At 39.8% G+C, this 20,419-nt stretch overlaps 1 protein-coding gene across 1 annotated transcript in view; it reads left to right on the top strand.

The window, feature by feature from the left end:
• Positions 1 to 1,209: 1,209 nt before the first annotated feature.
• Positions 1,210 to 20,419, top strand: part of GAP43 (growth associated protein 43) — a 127,649-nt gene continuing 108,439 nt past the window's right edge. Inside the window, exon 1 of the mRNA XM_086676326.1 lies at positions 1,210 to 1,245. Within this exon, the coding sequence (XP_086532452.1) occupies positions 1,225 to 1,245 (21 nt within the window). The 5' untranslated portion in view covers positions 1,210 to 1,224. The remainder of the gene's footprint in view (positions 1,246 to 20,419) is intronic.

Genomic DNA, 20,419 nt, shown 5'->3' with positions numbered 1-20,419 from the left:
ATGACCCAGAAGCAACAATTTATCTAAAATAGAAGGTGTAAGCAGAGATTAATGTACAGACGGTAGTAGTAATTGTATTTGGAAGAGGCCTGACTCAGGATGATATCTGGAATGAGTAATCTGATGGATGGAGTTCCTCCTACTTTTTAACCTCTCAATAAGGCAGCTGTCAGTTTGACTTTCTTTATGTGACTCAAAAGCCCAGAGATATTCCCAGACATATAAATATTTGGTAGTCAGATGGTAGCCTGGATATCCCCTTTTATCTCAATGACTCAGATTTCATGTAGATGACCTTAATCGTCTAAGTGTCTACAACAATTCTAAGCTTAAGTAAGTTATTTCTGTAATCAAGTAACTATTCACAAATAACCAATTTCACAAAATTAGCAAGATAGGAAATAAGCAAGAGCAGACTGCCGTAAGTAGCACATGTTTCCATGTGGATAATTGCTGAAAACTGTCTCTTCTCAGAATGTCAATGTAACCAAAGGAATCTTTGTAGGAAAAAGGAACAGGAACAATGACAGCAAAGAAAACAAAATTTTATTGGAAAATCTCATAGTCCCAAATAGTTAGCCAGAGTAGGCCTCTTTACTAGTGATTGGGATATCAATGAAATACAAGCTTACTTGCAGTGTAATGCCATTTAATCCTAGATTAGGATGTGTTCTAGGAAAATGAAAATTTGTGTCTTTAGAATGCCAGCATGGCTAAATAAGTAGTGAAAAATCAAATCTTTCAAGACTGTCTTGTCTACATCCATGTCTTGCAGACCTTTTGTCTTCACCACATCACAGCATGCATACATCTTCTGCTACACTCCACGGGCTATTCCCCAAAGCAAAAAGAAACTTGGAATGGCATTATCACACTGGTATGGTATACTATTACCTTGATGGCCCCAGAGGACCCATACCTCTTAGTATTCATCCTGTGGTTAGTCCTCTCCCACATAGAGTATGAGCTAGCTGATGGTTTGACCACTGAGACAGTAGCAAGCATGACTCAAACAGAGACTTGATAAATATTTGCACACTGGGGATTGTCTTTTGGAATGTTCACTTTCAGGAACCAGCTGCCATGTTACAGAGAAGTTCAGTTTTGACTACTGAGTGATGAGAAGACAAGTAGAGACAGGCCCTGGAGGATAGTCTTGGACATTCCACACCTAGGTGAGCTCCCAGCTGAATACAACCACTTGAGTGACCTCATCTCTACCACATGGAGCAGGAAAATGCTCAGGTGAGCCAGCCAACTCACAGAATTGTGAGAAATAAAAAATAATGGACATTTTAAGCCACTGGGTTTGGAAGTGACTATTATGTACCAACAAATAATTGACATAGAAATTGGTACCTAAAAGTAGGGTGCTATTATAAAAAACAAACAAATAAACAAACAAAAAACTAAGGGGCACCTAGATGGCTCAGTCGGTTAAACATCCGACTTCAGCTCAGGTCATGATCTTAGGGTTTGTGGGTTTGAGCCCCATGTTGGGCTCTGTGCTCACAGCTCAGAGCCGTGAGACTTCTTTGGATTCTGTGCCACCCTTCCCCCCCCCCCCCACAACCGCTCACGCTTTGTCTCTTTCTCTCTCTCAAAAATAAACATTTTTAAAATTAAAAAAAACTAAAGTATATGATATTGGATTTCTTTGCAATATACCTAGAAGTTTGTTTTTATTAAGGTATGGTGAGGCCAGTAGATCAGGAGATGCTTGCCATTGAAAACGCAGTTTGGGGGCATCTGGGCAGCTCAGTTGGTTGAGTGTCTGACTCTTGATTTTGGCTCTAGTCATGATCCCAGAATTGTGGGATCAAGCCCCATGTTGGGCTCCACCCTGAGTGTGGAGCCTGCTTAAGATTCTCTCTCTCTTCCTCTGCCCCTCTCCCCCATTTGTGCATGCTCTCTCTCTCTCTCTCTCTCAAATAAAAAAAATAAAAACATAAAAGGCAGCTTGTTCTCTTACAGTTCTCAAGAGGAAGAAGCTTGCTACCCTATGCAGGGCCACGTGAGGAAGCACCAAGTTCTGTCAAGAAACAGAAGTAAAGGTATAGCATGGCCTTTATTGTGGTTTTCATGGGAAGGAATGGGCAAGGTAGGTAATCAGGGTAAGCAGGTTTAGGATTGGTTCATTTGAATAATTTCAGCAGGCTCTGGAGCATAGAGACTGCCTTGAGTGTGTGATACCTTGCCCTGGGGTGATTAAGGCAGGGCAATGTGTGACAGTTTGGCAAAGAAGGTAGCTGGTGGTATGGGCTCTGGATTAGTTACTTTGCATATGCAAGTTACACTAGCAAGGTGGTCTTTTGCTATCTCTAGGGATTAGCTAGCCTGGGGAGGGACAGTCTCTCCTGGGTCAGCAAGGCCCCAAGATCCTTCAAAGCATCATGAAATACAGAAAATTAAAAAAATATATATGATTGGGGCGCCTGGGTGGCGCAGTCGGTTAAGCGTCCGACTTCAGCCAGGTCACGATCTCGCGGTCTGTGAGTTCGAGCCCCGCGTCAGGCTCTGGGCTGATGGCTCGGAGCCTGGAGCCTGTTTCCGATGCTGTGTCTCCCTCTCTCTCTGCCCCTCCCCCGTTTATGCTCTGTTTCTCTCTGTCCCAAAAATAAATAAAAAACGTTGAAAAAAATATATATATGATTAATACAGAATTTGGGACTGCAGGGAAGATGCAAAAGTGAGAAGACTGTGACTGGAGCCTAGGAGAACTAAACTTTCTGTGAAAGGCTGGAGAAAAAAGGACCTATGTTATATATTGGTAAAGGAATGAAGGAATTGTCACCTGTGGTAACTTAGAAGCTAGAAAAATTAGATACTTAAAAAAGTTGAAAATTAAGAATGTAGCTAACTGTAGGCAGAATATTGAACGTGCCAATCGGTGCTTTAAGCCATTTATGGTAAGATATAGTAAGAGAAATAGAAGCTAAAGAAAGTACTATTCAGTTTTTAAGCAGAACAGAGAGGAAATATTTCCAACTCAGACTTTTTGGGTTAGGCCTATAACTGTTTCTCATTTTCACTGTTTCAAGTTTTCATCTTTAAAACATCTTAAAGTAAGAATTTTCCTCAGGGAAAAAGATCAACTCCAAGATGCTGTCATCCTGGAGGCCTGAAGGCAAATAGAGAATCAAGGTTGTAGCAGCTGGATCACTTGTTTAGATCTCTGACAGATTTAAGGCAATGCTTCGCAGGTCCCCTCGCCTAAACAAAATCACTTCTGAGAATATTAAGGGTATTTTACCACAACACACTTATTCTGAGCTCAAATCAGGGAGAGACCTATGACATGGGATTTGTGGGTGTGGGCTTTTGCCTAACGGAATGGATTTTAAACTTGATATCTAAAAGTCCACAACATGTTTTAAAGAGTTGTATCAGCTTGGACTCAAAGGAATAGGTCAAAATGAAAAGAGCCAAACAACTTACTATTGGCAGGAAGCCATCTGAGAGTACTACTCAGCTGTAGGCATAGCCATTATTTATAGAAAGGAAGGCCATCTCAGAAAGTGAAACCAAGAATCCAGAAGATGGGGCACCTGGGTGGCTCAGTCAGTTGAGTGTCTGGCTCTTGATTTCAGCTCTGGTCATGATCCCATGGTCATGGGATAAAGCCCTGCGTTTGGCTCTGTGCCGAGTGTGAAGGTTGCTTGGGATTCTTTCTCTCTCCCTCTGCCCCTCTCCCCGCCCTTGCACACTCATTCTCTCTCCTCTCTCACATTCTGAAAAAAAAAAAAAAAAAAAAGAGATTCCAAAAGATCAAAAAGTGGAGGAGAGCTCTGGATTAAGGAATGAGTTCTGGGGATCAAAACAAACATTCACTTCCTCTAAGAACATAAGCCCCAATGGATTACAAAATTGCTATGGAGCAATAACTATAGACCTTCTGCCTCCTCCCCCTGCTGCCGTTTTTGGAAAGGGAATATCTATTGAAGTTATCCTTTCCTGTTTTCACCATTGAATGTTGGATGTGTGGGGCAGATAACTTGTTTTAGTTCATAGCTCTCTTAACCAGAGGATCCATACCCTAGGGACCATATCTACACATGAAACTAATTTATATGACAAAATGCTGGACACCAACCTGATGCTGAAGTGGGACAGTATTGTATGAGTCTGGGAAGGAGCTGACTATATTTTGAATGTAGGAGAGAGCATCATTGAGGGCTAGGTATGGCACACTGTGGTATTTTCTCATATTGGGGCACCCCAGTGATCCATACTTCTGGTTATTCACACCCCTATATAGCCCTGTCCCATTTTGTCTCTGGGATTGGCCATGTGACTTGTGTTGGCAGGTGAGATTTTAGCAAAGTGATGCAATCAGAGGCTTGATAAGCACTTGCAATCTCAAGTTTGATCTCTCTGTCTATTCCCCTTGAAAGCCATATTCCCTTCTGTAAAGAGCTCAGACCGAATAACGAGAAGCTATGTGGAGAGAGGACCTGGAGGATGAGAAGCCATTTTGAATGTTTCATCTCCAGTTGAACTATCAGTTAAATACAGCCAAATAGTAACTTCAGTTATACCACAGGGAATAGAAAAACTGCCCTGCTGAGTCAATCAATTCACAAAATCATGAAAAATGATAAATCATTGTTGTTTTAAGTCAAGGGATGGCAAACTACAGCCTTAAGGGCTATATTTAGCCCACCACCTGTTTGTAAATAAAGTTTTATTGAGAAACAATCATACATGTTTACATATCACCTGTGGCTGCCTTTGCACTATAGTGACAGAGACCACATGGCCCATAAAGCTGAAATGTTTACTATATAGCCTTTACAGAAAGTTTGTTGACCCCTGCTTTATGCCACTAACTTTGAACAGTGATTTATTGTGCAACAGCATATTAACGAAACAGGTATTTTATCTAATGGAACTAAAGAAAAGTGTAAGTTTGTACTAAGAATATGTGTTACAACAAAAGAGAACAGAGGAAGAGAAGTAAGGAGAAAAGAGAGGACAAAATGCCTAGAGAGCGAGATAAGACATAGGGAAGAGATTTGATTAAAAAAAGAAGAATGAGAAGAAAAGAGGAAAGGGAATTGGAGTTTTTTGGTTGATAGCTATGAAGTTAATGTTTTTGTTTTGTAGACGGTCATTATTTATAACTAGTGAAAGCATCAGTGCTGGTTGTTAACACAGCATTCATTCCCTTAATCTGTGACTCAGAATTATGACTTTTATTAAGCATACAATATGCTCAGCTAAACTGCTAAGGAATGACTCCTGACCACCTTCAGGAGTGATCAGGATGATCATGTGTCTTAGTCCCTTCAGGGAGTTATAACAAATCCCATAAACTGGGTGGCTTATAAACAATAAGAATTTGCTTCTCACAGTTCTGGAGGCTGGCAAGTCCCAAGATCAAGGCACTAGCAGATTCAGTGTCCGGGTGACAGCCTGTTTTTTTTTTTCTGGTTCATAGAAAATGTCTTGTAGCTGTAACCCATGGCAAAAGCATGGGGAGTTTCTCAGCTTCTTTTATAAGGATGCTAATTCTGTTTATGAGGGCTTTGCCCCATGACCTAATCACATCCCCTCCTGATACCATTGCATTGGCATTCGGTTTTCTTTTTTTTTTTCTTTTTTTTTTTTTAATTTTTTTAATGTTTATTTATTTTTGAGAGAGAGAGAGAGCATAAGCAGGGAGGAGCAGAGAGAGAGGGAGACACAGAATCTGAAACAAGCTCCAGGCTCTGAGCTGTCAGCACAGAGCTTGACACAGGGCTGGAACTCACAAACCGTGAGATCATGACCTGAGCCGAGGCCAGACGCTCAACTGGCTGAGCCACCCAGGCGCCCCGGCATTAGGTTTTCAATGCACAGTAGTCCCCGCTTATCCCAGAAGGGTATGTCCCAAGACCCCCAGTGGATACCTGAAACTGTGATAGTTCCGAACCTCATATATACAGCTGTTCCCCCACTAAAAATGGTTGAACTTGCAATTTTTCACCTTTGCGATGCAAAAGCAATACACATTCAACAGAACCTGTACTTCAAATTTTGAATTTTGATCTTTTCCGAGACTAGCAATATGTGGTATGATGCTCTGTTGTGACACTGGGCCGTGGCAGCAAGCTGCAGCTCCCAGTCAGCCAGGCAATCACAAGGGTGAACAACCAGTATATGCTCACCATTCTGTACTCATACAACCATTCTGTTTTTCACTTCCAGTACAGTATTCAAAACATTGCACAAGAAATTCAGCTCTTTATGGGGAAACAGGTTTGTGTGAGATGATTTGCCCAACTGTAAGCTAATGGAAGTGTTCTGAGCACATTGAAGGTAGGCTAGACTAAGCTATGTTGTCTAGCTTAGGTGTATTGCATGCATTGTCAACTTATGATATTTTCCACTTACAATGGATTTATTGGGATGTTACCTCATCATAAGTCAAGGAAAATCTGTACTATGCTTTTCCTATATATATACCTATGGTAAAGTTTAATTTATAAATTAGACACAGTAAGAAATTAACAACTAATAATAATAAAATACAACAATTAAAACAATATACGGTAGGGGTGACTGGGTGGCTCAGTTGTTTGAGCATCCGACTCTTGATTTCCTCTCAGGTCATGATCCCAGAGTTGTGGGATCAAGCCCTGCATTGGGCTCCACGTTGAACATGGAGCCTGCTTGAGTTTCCCTGTCTCTCTCCCTCTGCCCCTCTCCCCCACTCACACACTTTCTCTCTCTCTCTAAAAACAAAACAAAATAATAAAAACAATGTACTGTAATAAAAGCTATATGAATGTGCTCTCTCTTTCTCTTTCAGTATCTTATTGTACTGTATTTCCCTTCTTCTTGTGATGATGTGACATGATAAGATGTCTACATGCTCAGATGAAGTGAGGTGAATGATGTAAGCCTTGTGACATAGGGTTAGACTATTGACCTTCCGACAGTATGTCAGAAGTACAATCATCTGCTTCCCAACCATGGTTGACCACAGGTAACTGAGACCACCCAAAGAGAAACCATGAACTGGGGACTACTGAACTAGGGACTACTGTATGAATTCTGAGGTGGCACAAATCAATACCATCATGTGACTCAGTTCTCACCAATGAGATATAAACAGAAATCACCTGGTATGAACTTTATGGGAAGCCTTTTAAAAGGACCGACTATTGGCTTTTTGCTTCATCTCTCCCTTTGTTTTTCTTACTTCACTCATTCTGCCTGGAACATAGATGTGATTTATGTAATTATAATTATCATCGTGTAACCACAAAGATGGAAGCCCTAAGCCAAGGTTGATAAAGCAGGAAGATAGAATGATCCTTGGTCCTAAAGAGCACCTCTGAACGGCCAAATTGTCCCTGAACTACCTACCTCTTACATCTTTTGTTATGTGAGAAAAATGAATTGCTTCCCTGTTTATGCCATTATTTTCCAGTTTACTTTTACTTATAGCACCAATAAATCATCACTAATACAGATCGTGTTCCTACCTTTTCTTAGGAATTACAGCCCCATCTTCAAAAAGTTGGCAGATCAATGAGTAAAGAGTCCAGCTACAACATGAGAGCTGTTCTCTTCTTCTCTGGAACTATCATTTAGTGTTGACCAAGCAGCCCTACTTTTATCATTTGGTAAATGTATTCTTCTATTTTGGCTCATTGGAAATGAGAAGTAGGAATTAAACTTAATTACTGGCAAGATTTTGTTAGACTATTTAAACTAATGCATCATAAATTTCCCTTAAACTGCACATTCCTTTTCACCCACTAATAAAGTTGATAGATTTTCTAGGTTTTAGTATGGAAAGATGTACAAAACCATTCAAACAAAACCCTTGTGCCTACTTTTCTGTTTTTTGTTTTTAACTTATGAATTGACTGATTGAGTTCTGCAATAACCTTCAAACTAATCTTCCTCTCTTGGAGGGTTTTTCTTGACACCAATCAATTCTCCAATTTTCTGGCACCAACTTGGTCACAATTCAACTCAATGAGGACATTCACTATCATGAGATAGCTGTCCCAGACTCCACAGGTTAAGGGCTCAGTTCCACAAGATTGCCCCCACAGCACACACCAGTCCTGGACCACTAGCACCTCTGACTGACCAGAGGGATCAGTCCCACACCTCCTTCTCTGACTTCAATAATTTGTTAGAATAGCTCACAGAACTCAGGAAAACACTTTACATATGCTTACCAATTTATTGCAAAGGACAAAACTCGGAACAGCCAAATGGAAGAGATGCATAAAGCAAGGTTTAGGAAGCAGGGCAAAGAGCTTCCCTCCGTGCAAGTGGATGTGTTCACCAATCCAGAAGCTCTCTGAACTGTATTGTTCAAGAGTTTTTATAATCCAGCACACCTGGGTGGCTCAATCAGTTAAGCGTCCAGCTTCGTCCCAGGTCATGATCTCAGTTTTGTGAGTTCCAGCCCTGCATAGCATCGCATAGGGCTTTCTGCGATCAATGTAGAGCCCGCTTCAGGTCCTCTTTCCCCTTCTCTCTCTCTGCTCACGTGCTCTCGCTCTCTCTCTTTCAAGAATAAAAAATTTAAAAAAAAGTTTTTATAATCCAATCTCTAGCCTCACCTCCTTTCCCCAAATCTGGGAAATGGAGGGAGGAGCTGGGAATTCCAATACTCTATAATCAGTTTAGTCATTCTGGTGACCAGCAACCCCATCCTGAGGCTATATAAGGGCCCCACCCAAAGCCACCTCATTAGCATAAACTCAAAGGTGATCAAAGTGAGCTTCTTATGACTACCCAAAAAAACCCTCCTATCACTCAGGAAATGCCAACGGTTTTTGGAGCTCTGTGACAAAAACTGGTGACAAAGACCAAATATATTTCCAATTATAAGACATCCCCATTTCTTTTTCTTCCTCTAGCTTACCTTAACAGTGACATGTACACAAATTCCACATTTTCCCAAGCAGTTAGTGAGATGAGTATGAACTTCATGAAATCTTTAACTCTTACACCTGTTAGAGCAAGCAATAATAGCCAATTTTTAAATTCCTCAGGTCATCCTTGAGTACTAGTTGATATTAGTGCATCTGCCCTGCCTGAGATTTCTGCCACAAGCTCTCTAAAGTCCAGGGTTTTCCAAGACAAATGGAAAACATTTTGTATGGAGGAAAGTGTAAAGGCTCTTAACCTGGGTCAGTCTACTCAGACAGATGGGTTCCCTGAAAGACGGATCATGTATTTATAAAGAGTAAAATTTTACTCCTCTTCAGCTTGTCAAACCTTTCCCGGTCTTTGACATCTCTGAATAGTCCCGTTCAACATGGAAAAAAAGGGTATTTCTGTCTGAGATGGAGATAAATAGCTCTTTAGATTGTAGAGATGATTGGGTTCGTATAGACTATGGATAAGAAGAAATCTATACATGGAACAAAGATTTGAGTTGGCTATGCTAACTGAAGTTCTACTAGATAGAAGGAACTATGAGAATAAAAGTCTGAGACTTTGAGAACGAAAGTCCTCCAGGGACTGTGGAATTTATTAAAGCTACTTCAGGCAGGCTGCCCAGACCATGGTTGGTTTCTGTCTGAAGTGCTTTCTTAGTCCCATTTCCAGAGCCCAACCATACGCCTGACTGCCTTGCCTGGAAATTTGTTTCTCTGACTTCAAGTACCCCAAATAGCAGCTGCCTACCCTGACCCCTATCACACCCTCACCTGCCCACCATTAATCCTTATAATCAGTTCCCCTGCTCCAATTGGTTAGACCTGACCTCACCTGACCTCAACTACCATCTGTTCCTATTGCAGGGCCTGAGGCACATACGCACTGTATCTGTAATCCAGTCATTGCAGTGAGTCGCCCATCACTATCTTTTAACTATGGTAACTGCCTCCCCCCACCCAAAATGCATCCATATGCATGCACTTGCGCATGCATGCACACAACATACACACCTGAAAACACAGGGAGCTCGACACTCAGACTAATTATCAGATGAGTACAAAGCAAATTCTTAGAAAATAGAGATGATTCTGATCCTTTTCACCTTTTTACATAAAGCTATATTTTTACCATAAACCTTTCTTCTTTAGTCAAAATTTTTTTCAGGAAATAAAGGTTTTGCAAAATTATTTTCTGTGCCTGCATGGACCAAAACATTTAGTCAGTTCTAATAATTTCATTAAAATAGAGAAATCAGTAAAGAAGCTAGTCTGCTTTTCTCCCTCGAATGCACACACACACACAACAGCTATTAGATTACCAAATATTTAGCTTCTGTTTGATGAAGTATTGTGTAGACCAGCCTAGAAAAGCTAAGGAGAAAGCAATGGTAAAACTTAGCAGAATCTGACCACTATAGAAAGCTAGGAGAATTAAAGCTGGACATAGAGTTAAGTATAATTCCAGAGGGAAAAAGTAGATCAATCCATTTGCAAGATATGAACATAATATATCTAGAATAGGTGATTTAAGTATTTGGATATGGATTATAGCTAATCTAAAAATACATAGGCAGATATTTGTGTAAACAAATATATATCCAGGCTAATGTTTAAAAAACATATGTATCTATAATATATCTACTTATATGTTCTATTTGAATTAATGCTATCAAAGAGAAGTAAGGCAAATTGGAAAGCTCATGTATAAATGTAGCAGCAAAGCATGGAACACACACAAAAATAAATTTTCTAATGAGGCATAATAAATAGGTAGGGAGAGAAAATGAATGACTTTAAAAATGAAGTACCGATTGCTTTAAAAATCTGTCACAAACAAGATAAATTGAAGAAAGTAAAGTAGACAGAAACTAATGGCAAAGAGCAAGCTAGAGATAAACACTTGGGGGAGTTGAGTATTGTGAAGTAATCAGAATGAAGGAAATGCATCTGGACCACAAAAGGCATAAAAACTAGGAGCCAGCATATGCTTGGCAATCTTGTCTGTGTAGCTTTACTAAACTGACCAAAACACTGCCAATTTGTTTTGTTTTGTTTTCTGCCATCATAATGGATAGTTACTGAGCAATTGATTGTATCATTGTGCAGTTGGTTGGCTTTGGTCATTAAGACGGATGAAATGATTGGACCAAGTGTTTCATGGTCTGGTGGTCTTGGTCACCTTAATGACCCAGTTGTATTGATTGCAGAATCCTGACCACCATGCATTCTCTCCATCTTATGGATATATTTTTTTATAAAACATATACTGTCCTTATAGCTGTTTCCGTGCTGTCTCTATTTTTTAAAAGTCTAAGAGAACGAAGGTGCTGCTAAAGAAGACCTAAAATTAACACAGACCAACACCGTAACTATATTAAGACATACAAATCTGTAAACACACTGCAGATAATGAATTCATGAACACCACCTACTACTGAGATGCTTTTTTAAAAAGCTGCAAGATAAACTTTTCCTATGGAATTATTAAATTGAGTTTTGTGGATCCTGACATGCCTTCTTCCATCCCCCGCCCCAATATAATTTTAGGTCAAACATTAAGTGTAGATTGGATCCTAGCAACTTCAGGATGTGGCATTCTAGTCTCCTGACAGCGTTTACTAGTGCTGCAAACCTACAGGTTTGGTCCTATCTCTGATCCTGAGCCAGTGCTAACTGAGCCTGGTGAGACTTTAAATTAAATTCTGACCCTAGACCTGAGGTCTGAAAATTCAGCTGTGGCTGTTGGGTTTTCTCCATGCCTTACAAGCATCTTTTACTGGCCCTCAGATCCAAGTGCTTCAGTTCTGGGTGAGTGAGCCACGGATGGGTGAGTGAGCCACGGATGCTTGAGTGGCCCATGTCATAGTACTACCCCTGAAATTGGCCCTGGCCATGTTATCTTACTTCTGCCTAACTTCCTCCTCCTTGGTTTGCAACCAGTCATCCAGAGACTGTCATCCCCTCCCTGTGACCAGAGCCACACTCTGAACTGTAGTACATCTGGCTAGGGCCTGGACCCCACCTGGCACCTGTCAGCTCTCCACTCCGGGAACTGGAGCCTTGCCCAAACACAGCCTTCTGGCAGGGATTCTGCAACATATGGACACAACTCCCAGAATCATGACTGCCACCTGCCTAGCTCCCAAGGGCTCACCCACTGCTGTGCCCTGTCCTACCAGATTGGACTTTGTGCCCAAGATCACTTAAACCATTCCTCAGCTTGCTCCATGATTTTCAGTTGGGCTCTGTCCTTCCCCTTTCTGGGACCAATACTATAGCCCATTTCCTTGGCTCCTGTTCCACTGGCCTAGTGTTTCTGGTATCTCAAATGTTTCTCATGCAAAAACCACTCACATCTCAACCTAGTGGAGAAAACATCAAACTGGAGACCAGGAAACCAGGGTTTTTAGCATTGTCTCAAAACGCTAACTAGTCATTTTGACTTTCTCTGTCTCAGTTATCTAACTGATAAAATGAAAAAGGCTAGAAGCTTCTTTCAGTTGTGTTTTGTTGTTGTTGTTGTTGTTTAAGTAGACTCCGTGCCAAGCATGGAGCCCAACATGGGGCTTGAACTCATGACCCTGAGATCAAGACCTGAGCTGAGATCAAGAGTTGGACACTTAACCGACTGAGCCATCCAAGCACCCCAGTTCCGACTTTTTTTAACTCTATGAAAAGGCTTCAGATTTGGTTTAGAGATGTGAGAAAATTCTAAAATGAGTATGTATATAGTTGATAAGAAATGTTTTCATTAGGATAATTCAAAATTTAATATTGTACATTCTGAATTGGTTCTGTTTAGTGTTATATTCATGATTTAGAAAAGGAATTAAGAAGAACGCTAGCAAGATTGAGAAATTATATTAAATTGTGAGTTAGTTATCAGCACTGGTAAAGGCAAAATAATATAAATGGGCCTAAAGAGGTTAGAAAGTTGAGTAGAAAAATGAGATTTTTTTGCCTTCAAAAATGTCAATGATCAGGGAGAAGTCAGGGGAGAAAAATTATTCAAAACAGATGCTGTGTAGGTGGGAAAGGCAGCAGAAGCATTCTTCAAACTATCCAGAGACAAGTTCAGTACAATTTTTGAATTAAGAAAACAATGGAGTAATATAAGATAAAAGCCAATACAGACTGGGAAACAGAACAGCGACCAGTCACACCTGATCTTATCCCCCAAGGCAGAGTTGGTTTTCAACCCCATTCTCCCTTACTTTTTTTTTTTTTTTTCCCATAGTGGAAGCTAAAAGAAAGTAAAATAGGTAGTTACATTTCCAATCTCCCTGAGGTCCAGGTATGATCATTCAACTCAGATCTGTCCAACACAACATAGGGCAAATCTGCCTGAAAGTTTCTGGGAAAGCTGTTACTTTGTTATAAAATGTAGACTTTGTTATAAATATTGGTGTGGCTTCCTCCATTTTCCCTGTCTGAAAAGCATTGGTAAAACCCAGAGCTGCCCCAGCTGTTTTACCTCAGAGGCAACACACATGGGATTGAAAACAAACAAACAGACAAACAAAATAGTTCAGCATAGAAGAGCATAGAAAAGAGAACCTGAGAACCTAATGATTCCATCCATGAGATAAGTGAATGCAATTACCTACCATCATATTTCTTGGTATAGAACACAGAAATGATATTTTTAAGCCCTCTGTAATTGAGTTTAGTTAGTTACTTATAGCTCTAAGGTATTCCAGATACACCTATTTTGTCTCTAGTTTTGTATCAGCACACATAAGATTTTACCCAATAGTGAGGACCTTTATGTAAAATGGCAGAGTTGTATCTCTACTGTTTCTGGAGCAGGAGTGTTGAACTTGGAAAATTTTTATTTGTTTTCAAAAATTAAAATGAGGAGGAAAAAATGATCCCAAAAGCTAAGGGATTTAATATTGGCACATTTATCTAGAGTTGAATATTGAAATTCTGGTTTGAGAAGAAAAATGAAAAAGTACCGGTCCCAAAGATCACCAAGAATAAATCATGCTAGTTTCCATACATCTTTCTTTGATTTGGGTATAAAATAGAAAGTAAGGGAAAGTTACTCATTCAGTGAAAATATATTGAGTTACCTAAGATGTGCTGGGCCGTGTGCTAAGAACTGGAGATGCAAAGATAAATATAATTCAATTTCTTCCTTTAAGAATTGTGTTAGTTTCATAACTTCCATGTAACAATGGACATAGCCAAGTAAGTAGATACTATCAATAATGTGTGCCAAGTGCCTGACAGGAGAGGGTACAGGAGAGAATACTAACACGCGAAATAGTGGCATGAGGAATGTGGTCATGATTCGTGGAAGAGAGATTATTTTAGCTGTTATTTGGAAGAATGAGAATTTCATCACTAAACACGGGCACAGTTATTCTGTGAGTCAAAGTCAGTGTGTGAAAACACAGAGATAATTAAGGCATAGACCTCTTTGGAGAATGCAATGAATTTGGTGTTCAGGGATGTCATTGGAGAGGTAGATAGGCAGACTGCCTGGGGGTGAGGCATTTGGACTTTTTCCTGCAGTTAACTGGTAGTTAAAGAAGGATATTACAAACAGGAGGTCCATGATCTGGTATGGTTGTTTTAGAATGATGACTGGCCGTGGGTACAGGATAGATTAAGGAAGTGAGAGATTTCAGGCAGGGAAGTAATTCAAAACCTATCACAAAACATCAGACAAGAAATGAGAACTTAAAGAATTGATACGTAAAGGGTTTCCTGATCTACTGGCTGACTGTAGGTGACGAAGAAGAGAGCGCATTGTTGGCCTGGGCAAGTGAGTGAGTGGCAGTCCTATAAACCAGAATAGAGATTCCAGGAGGAGGTGCATATTTTGGTGAGAGGACGCGGGAGGAAGATAAGATGTTCATTTTGGGAGAGTGAATCATGCATATGGAGATCTGTATTTGAAGCAGAATTCCAACAAGGTCTGGGCTGAAAATACAGAATTGGGAGTCACACAGAAAGAGGTGGTGGTGGTGGAGGAAGCTGTGGGCAGTGCTGAGAAGGCCCAGGCAAGTGGTGATTGAGGAAGAGAAATCTGACAAGAAGAAAGAGGAGGCATCCAGAGCTGGAGGAGGAAAATTAGGAGAATGAGTGTCATTGAAACAAAGATAAAAGGGAATTAAAGAATAAAGCAAACAAACACAAGGAGTGGTTAGTTTTGAAGCTGCAGAGAAGCCTTGTAAGGTAAGGAATGAAAAGGTGTGTGTGTGTGTGTGTGTGTGTGTGTGTGTGTGTGTGTGTGTGTAAGAGAGACAGAGCGAGTGATGGCAAGTATGAGGTTCTTGGGGACCTAACTGGAGCCAATGGACTGGTGACTACAAAGGCAAATGACCAATAACTGACAATTGAGAAGGAGGTGAAGAAGTAAAGATGATGGGCAGAATAGGATGCAGGGCCAGGTTTGAAGGAGAATATTTTATCTGTGAAGACATGGGAGAAGTTAGAGTCTTTTAAAAGATGAGGCTTAGAGATTCAGTTGAGAGGAAGAGCGTGATGCTATAAGAGAGGGACTAGGAGAGCCAAGATCTTGAGGAATTATGAGAAGACACTGTTCCAGATATAAGGGGAAACTTCCACCTCCACTTTGCCAGGTTCAGATTAAGTCTGAAGATGGCAAAGCAGCAAACGAGTGAAGTCTCACCCGAATGCATTCACTTCCTAAGTGGTACAAGATCCTGGTATTGGTCATGCTGAGAATAGAGGCGGGGGATGGAAGAGTAAGCCCAAGAAAAGTGAGCAAACTGGAATGTGTAATATTTCAAATGGGAAACAAAAGCAGAGTAGATAAACAAAGGTTTTTCCGGCACTGTGTATATGCTATGTTTATATGCTGGTGGGATGGAGGTGGAAGAAGAGGCAGATTGAAAAGACAAAAGAGAGGAGGCATAATTGATGAATCGTGGAGAAAGTGATCAGCTTTGCATTGGGGGAGGGTAAACTTTTTCTCTGACAGGAGACAGAAGAAAGTGAGGGTTTCTGGACTTCAGTCATGCACTTTGTAAATAACCTCGTGAGTCTTACAAACAAGGTGGAGAGATTTGGACTGGATGCAAAGGCTATTATTAAGTAGACAAATATCTCATTGAATCGATGTTGATTAATGGTTTGATGCCTGTGTGGAGAGAGAATTCTATTTGCATGGCCAAGGATTCTGTCCTTGGCCCTGTCCTGGCAAGCATTTTTTTTTTTTTTAATTCAGCACCTTGGATAAAATACATAAGACTTGCTCATCAAATATGTGGATGACATGAAGCCAGAGGGATAAAGATGACAGACATATGGGATGACAGAATTAGGATCTAAAGAGTTATTGACAGGGTAAAATAATTGGTTGAATCTAACAAGGCACAAATAAGTAAGAATAAGTATACAATATTTTACCCAGATGAAAAAAGAAAAGTCAACAATGGAACTAGACAATTTGAGGAAGGTGTAGAAGGAACTTAGTTTAGCAGGGTCACACATAAATAAATGTCACAAAATTTTAGTTGGAGTAAATAAGTGGTATGATATATGGCTGGATGAACTTTTGCAAACTAATTATTGTATTTTCAGGAATTTTGCAAATCAGTTTTTAAACACAGCCATTACTAAAAATTAAACTGTATAAACTTAAATAAATTATATTAAAAACAAAGGTAATGAATACTGAAAACATATCTCTTCCTTTTTTTTTTTTTTTTTTTTACTATTATCTATACTCTTCACATTATTTATTTCTATTGTATCTCTTGGGTGGAAATACTATATAATGCTGTTTTGCTGTTCATCTCTTCCCAGCTCTGCATTGAGTGATGCCACATTTGTAGCTTGTAATAGGACATGGTAGGAATATTTACACCATGGAAAGTGGCAAAGGCTACAAATCATGTCTCCCTCACCCTTCGCCCCTTGAGAGCAAGTTGTTAAACATTTACCAGCACACCATGGAATAAGTTCACAATTTAATGGTGTGGTGGGACACACACAGAGATCTTTTACACTTCCATGATGTACTGATTGATATTTAACATCTAGAATTATGGCACTGACTTATTTCCTTCTCACTTCAAGTGTAATTAGTAGGTAGAGATGCTACATTTTAAGAATATGGATAAATTGTATGTGGAAAGGAGACAGGAGAGTAACCAGAACAGAAGGACTCAAAACATTGTTAAATGAAAAATAGCTCAAGAGATACTTGGTACCCAAAAGACAGGGAGTATGGGCAAGTTGTAGTTAAGCCCTTGCTGAAATAGTATGTGAAAGAGATATTATCCTTAGTGGCCCAAGGGAATTCAAACAAGATTAACAGGTGGACCTTATAGGGAGACAAATATCAGTATCTATAGGAAAGAATGTCCAAAACATTGTCAAAAGTTAAAAAATGAAAAGGTTAAAAAAATTTTTTTTTTCCTAATGTTTATTCATTTTTGAGAGAGAGAGAGAGAGAGAGCACAAGACGGGGAGGGACAGAGACAGAGAAGGAAACACAGAATCTGAAACAGGCAAACCGTCAGCACAGAGCCAGATGCAGGTCTCCAACTCGGGAATGGTGAGATCATGACCTGAGCCAAAGTCAGATGCCCAACTGACTGAGCCACCCAGGCGCCCCCAAAAATGAAAAGGTTTAGAAGTAACATGTTTGGGGGCGCCTGGGTGGCGCAGTCGGTTAAGCGTCCGACTTCAGCCAGGTCACGATCTCGCGGTCCGTGAATTCGAGCCTCATGTCGGGCTCTGGGCTGATGGCTCAGAGCCTGGAGCCTGTTTCCGATTCTGTGTCTCCCTCTCTCTCTGCCCCTCCCGCGTTCATGCTCTGTCTCTCTCTGTCCCCAAAATAAATAAACGTTGAAAAAAAAAAAAAAAAAAAAGAAGTAACATGTTTTCCTTCAAGCACAGGATGTTTTAACATTTGGTAACATCAAATGGTGACCTGGGCCAGATGACCTCATAGGTATCATCCAAACCTTCTGGAATCTTTGAAGTTCAGGATCATACAGTGCAAATAACTGGAGGCATGCACAGCCCAATTTCTATGAAGCTGATTATTTGAAGATTTGTTAAGAGAGGGCCCATATCCTCATTATTCTTCAGGCCATTAAACACATCCACTCTGATGAAGGGCCCCAGAAGACGACAATATGCTAACATGAGGGGAAAAGACTCCTAATATATCAGACACTAGGAATGAGGATGATAAAACCTTAATGAGAGACTCCATCTTAAAAAAAAAAAAAAAAAAAAGTAAGCAAAACTTTGGGGTCATTAGTTAGTGGCTGAGAGATAGATGAGATGACATTTTTGAGCTCCAATTTCAGGAATTAAAAACGCTCAATGCTGTACAGTCTAAATAAATGTATTAAAATATACATAAAATAATATGAATATAATATCATATTCTTGTGGTAAATCTCCTTCTGTGGGTTAAAGAGGCTATGGTGTGAACTGAAGTACAGTGCAGTTGTAGATGGTGTGCTATTTGGCCTGGAAAATTCAGAGAGGTGTATTTCAAACAACAAAGAATCTTTGAGAAATGAATGGTGGAATTTTTTTTTGTTGAATTTTAGAGAAGTTTAGGGCTTTGAGATGAAGGGAAGAATTGAGACTTGGAAATAGAAAACCAAATAATCAGCAGAAGAATTTTCGAGGATCTAACAGGTACTATAAGGGATTTGAAGGAATAGCAGATGAAGATTGTTGGAAATATATATCCCAGAGTTTTAAGGAGAGATAATGGGGAAGTCTGTTCAAGAAAATTCTGTGGACAGAGTACATTAGCCACTCAATGTTTTGGATGGCTTCACCGTGAAGAATTTTAATGTAAAGACGAGTAGACTTGGATTTCAGATGGAAAAGGATCAAAGTTGTTTAAGCAAAAAAGCTCAGTTCTAGACTTGACAGAATCATGGTGGAGTGGGGAGAAGGAATAAAGAGAAAAATAAACCAAGGGATTGTATTACAGGATGAGCTGTTTGAATGAAGGTTGAAATTAATAATGTTTAAGTGAAATCTATCAATGCTTGAAGCCAAAATGAGCAAGTTAAATAATATAAAGCTATATATCTGAAGTTTCTCTTACTGTCCAACTATACATTGGATAGTATACCACACCTCCTAAAATTCTGTAGTCTATCGGAAATAGTAAAAGAGGTATCACAAGACATGGGAGAAAATACAAGGTGGCGAGTTTAGCTATATAGTCTTTGGAGAAGGACACTTCTCTGATTCCCCACATAGTGGGAGATTAACATTTAATGGAACACATATGGGGAGTCTCCTATCTGGACCCTGCCAGGAAGGCTGCATTTTGTTATTTCTCCAGAAGGAAGTTTAGAGTGGGACAAACTCAGGATGTGAGCGGAGATGGTGAAAAACAGCCATGTCTGTGTAGAACAAAATAACAATTGCAGATTAAAACAACTGGGGATTGGGGCACCTGGGTGGCTCAGTTAAGCATCTGACTCTTGATTTTGGCTCAGGTAATGATCTCATGATTTGTGAGATTGAGCCCCACATAGGGCTTTGCACTGACAGCAGGGAGTTTGCTCGGGATCCTTTCTCTCTGCCCCGTCCCCACTTGCATGCTTGCTCTCACTCTCAAAATAAATGCATAAACTTAAAAAAATAAAAGAAAATAAAACAACTGGGGAATCCTTAAAGTTAATGTTTAAAATTTAGTTCGAATATTTTTTGAATATTTCCTCCCTCTCTTTTTTTCCCTTCTTGCCCTTTTCCCCCCTTTCTTCTCTCCCTTTTTCCCTCCTTCATATTCTTATTTAACAACTATTTATTGAAGACTTAATGGCTCTGTATCAATACTAGAAATGAGAAGCAAATTTACAAAGAAGCTAATTCAGCTTAAGCTTTAGGAGACCTCACTTACATGGGCCATGAGCCATAAGTTTGTACATTTGTATAAAATAAGAAATAGTAAGATATTTTAATAAGAATCCATTAGACTTGTGTCTCTTTCCACTCAAGTTTCCCCTTTGCAACATATCCCCTCAATCAGGTTCTGTTGAGTGGCAGTTCTGGGAACCAGGTAAGATGTGGTTGTATTGGTGTTACATATAGATTGGGTTTAATGGGATATATTTAGGTTTCTTCTTGGAGCTTTTATGGACAGGTAAGTTATTGCTAGCCATTTATGGCTGCAAGGAATACAGTGAGCCAGCTCCCTGGGCATGGTAACCTGAAGTACCAAGCCAGAGGTTGAATTCAAATATAAACATCACTTGGCCTATATCACATCGCTCCTGAGTCATGTGGTAAAGATGTGAAACAAGATTTGAAATGCATGAACCAAAAGCTCGTCTGTGGGAAAGTTTTCCAATCGTCAGCTCTATAAAATTTTAGGTGAGAGATTCAGTTTTCACCAAAGCCTAACCAAAACCAAATTTATTCCTTACAGGAATAAATTTGATAATGCCACATAGTTAATAATTCACAATTTATAAATGTATCATGCTATTTTTTCTCTGAAATTTCTCAGAATTCCTGTGTTTTTGCATTATTGTTTGCACCCTTTACCGAAAGTACCTCTG

The sequence above is a fragment of the Puma concolor genome, chromosome C2 (assembly GCF_028749965.1).
Source record: "Puma concolor isolate L17-30 chromosome C2, mPumCon1.1.hap2, whole genome shotgun sequence".
Classification (NCBI taxonomy): Eukaryota; Metazoa; Chordata; class Mammalia; order Carnivora; family Felidae; genus Puma; species Puma concolor.
The sequence above is the reverse complement of the archived record's forward strand: the minus strand, read 5'-3'. Positions and strand labels throughout refer to the sequence as shown.